The 2,902-nt window shown below is 60.4% G+C and overlaps 1 protein-coding gene across 1 annotated transcript, besides 1 other annotated feature; it reads left to right on the top strand.

Moving 5' to 3' along the window:
* Positions 1-123: 123 nt before the first annotated feature.
* Positions 124-146: a microsatellite.
* A 323-nt stretch (positions 147-469) lies between these two features.
* On the top strand, positions 470-2,896 carry TraAM80_01315 (uncharacterized protein; the record flags this gene model as incomplete). Its single annotated transcript, XM_029378367.1, has 1 exon — positions 470-2,896. One exon carries the CDS (start codon positions 470-472, stop codon positions 2,894-2,896), a length of 2,427 nt encoding a protein of 808 aa, XP_029241751.1.
* Between the last annotated feature and the right edge of the window lie 6 nt (positions 2,897-2,902).

Genomic DNA, 2,902 nt, shown 5'->3' with positions numbered 1-2,902 from the left:
GAAATACATACACACACAACCACACGAGTAACGGCGCGTGGCAACGGAGGGAGTGCGAGGGGCCTGCATTGTCGTTGTTTGTATTTTCGTTTTTGACGGCCCCAGTCTCCGTTTTTTTTTTTTTGTGTGTGTGCGTGTGTGTGTGTTTTGGCCGCCACATCAGCGGCTTGCGTGCGCGAGGGACACACAGCGAGGGAGGTGCCAGCGCCTGCGTCCCGCGCCCTGCAGAGCGGTATCCGTCACGCGAAGCAGAGAAGTGACACGGACGCCAGGCACTTGGCAGAAGCAGCGGCTGTGGGAGTCGGCACTCGTCCAGGCAGACACAACACACAATATACAAACGTGCTTCACAGCAGAAACAGAAGGCAAAAAAAAACAGGTAACGAGACACGCGGCGTAGGAGAGATATAAGGAATCAAAATAACGCAGGCAACGAACCTGCATCGAAGCCAGACACGTGGGGAGGTCAATGGGTGCATTACCGAGTAGGGAGACACAGCGGCGGGGTTTGTACAGCCACCGCCATGGACGTAACCGGCGGAATGAGGTGATGCTTATTCCCCTCACCGCCGAGTTCTTCCCGGACGACCACTGTCCTCTCTTTGAGCGACTCTACCAGGCGCGGCACCACCGCACAGCGAAGTACTACTACCGTGCCGTTCGTCCTGCGAGCACGGACTGGGAGTCAGACTACTACTGCCAGACAATCGCTCACGCCTACGGTCTGGACCTGAGCGACCCGGAAGGGTTAAACAAGGACGGCGTCTTTGAGACCTCCTTCAGTGACAGCATCGAGGGTCTCTACCACAGACTCGTGCGGGAGACAGAATACTGCATGTGTGAGTCGGACGATGAGCTGCGGCAGCGATACATGGAGCAGCTACGACAACAACAACGGCAGCGAAAACCGCAACAACGACGGCAGGCAACAACACGACAAGCCCCTGGCACCATGCAAGATGAATACTTTGGAACGGGGTCAGGCGCCTATGTGGCCGGCTATAGGGATGCCTTGAACTACATGCAAGGTAAAGAGCAACACACGCACCGAAACCGTTACGGCACCCATGTGACGTCGCCGGCCGCCTTTTACCTCCGTCCGGTGCCATGCGCCATTGTATCACGCTACGATGCCCAGCGGCCACACGCCGAGGAGGGGGTGGAGTTTCTCGGGTCCACGGTGAAGGTGCTTGGAATGTTTGGCCTCTTCCCCACAACAATACCCGCAACTGTCAATGGGGAGACCATCGAGCAGCACATGCTGAAAGCCACCATGTTTGTGGATAAAGACGTGGGCGATCAAATCCTCGGCAACGTTGTGATGCTGGCGGTTCACATGTACGTTCGACAGTGCATGGAGGCGCACATTCGGGCACCGTTTATCCCCATGGTGCCCTTTATCCTCCGCACGCCCATCTCTAACATTCCCATGCTCCAATTTGTGCGAGAGATGCGGGTGCGACTTCACGCGCTGCTTGACGCCGGCACCCCGCGGAACGGTGTGCGCCCGGACGTCAGTGGCTTGCACGGAGGCGTCGGCAACGGTGGTAGTAGCAACTCCCTTTCTAGCGCCGACGGCGGAGAGATGGGTGACGCGGCCATAGGGAAGCACGACTCGGACGCGTTTCTCTTTGAGGAGGATATACCGAGTGGGACGTCGCCAAGACAACTCTTCACAGATGCGTCGGAGACAAAGTGGCTGCGGAGCCACCCAAACCAAAGCACAAACGTGGGGGGCAAGCCGCCAATCCTTATGGTGTCTGGTGTGAGCGTGCAGACGACCCCCTTGAAGCATCCCTCCATGACAAGCATGTCACATGTGCACCCCCCGGCGTGGGCGACCGCGACCGCCGCCGCCGCCGCCGCCAATCCGCCCCTTCCCCAGACGAACCCGTTGCAGCAGCAACAGCAGCAGGCGGCTAGGTCGGCACTGCTTCTTGCCTGTCGCCGAAATCGCTTTCGCATTTGGGTCGAGGATGGCCGGTTGTGTGTTTGGGCGAGTGCGGCGTACGCGCGTCGTGGGTGCCTCATCCTGGCGCAGCAGCTCACCCTGACGGTGGCCAGCAACGTCTTGCCCTTGCCACGCTCGTGGAACTACCGCGGTCTTCTGCGAAGCGGCATCCCCGTGCCAGTGCCCATGCAACAAAATGACGTATTTATTGTGGGTCAGGACATGCCCGCTGTGGGGCTTTACCAGGGTGACGTGGTGCGCTGCAGCACCCTGCGCGAGATTGCCGACTACCGACAGCAGCGGAGACTCTCCGCCGTCGTGAGCCCCGTCACGGCCACCACACCACAGTTTGAGAAGGCCCAGCCGCCACCTGTGTTTAACGCCCCGGGCGCTCCGTCCGCCGTTGGGTCACCCACCACGCCCGAGCAGTCAAACCCGGTGCTGAACTACAGCAGCAACCACGCCAGCAACGTTCTCCTGCAGGACTATGGGGAGGCACCGGCGGGAGCCTTTTGGGTCCACGTCGCGTTCGAGCGTGAGCCCGTGGGGTCATCACACAACGAAAAGGGGCGGCGCAGCAACGCGTCGGATGTGCAGCAGTACGACTCCATTGCATACAGGCAGACGAATGTGGAGGAGGTGCTCCTGTCGTGGATCAAGGGGATATCCATTCAGACTCGCGATGCCCTTGAGACCGAAGAGCATTGGGTGCGGGATCCCGTCAGCGGGGAGCCGGTGCGCGTGGACCGCTACGTCATTCGTCGCGTGGAGCATGACGGCATCCGCCACTTTATCGGCGTCACCCCCCGCTTTATTGGGCAACAGCGACGCCTCGAGAAGGGGTTAATGGAGTTGCGGGCGATGGAGGGGGAGGTGGCGGGCCTCAACGCGGATGACGGCAACGAGGCGGGGGAGGACAGCGAGGGGGAGGTGGGCGGGCCGTAACGCGGA

The sequence above is a fragment of the Trypanosoma rangeli genome (genome assembly GCF_003719475.1).
Source record: "Trypanosoma rangeli strain AM80 chromosome Unknown Tra_15.4_contig_00026, whole genome shotgun sequence".
Taxonomy (NCBI): Eukaryota; Euglenozoa; class Kinetoplastea; order Trypanosomatida; family Trypanosomatidae; genus Trypanosoma; species Trypanosoma rangeli.
Note: the sequence above shows the minus strand (reverse complement) of the source record. Positions and strands in the feature narration are given on the sequence as shown.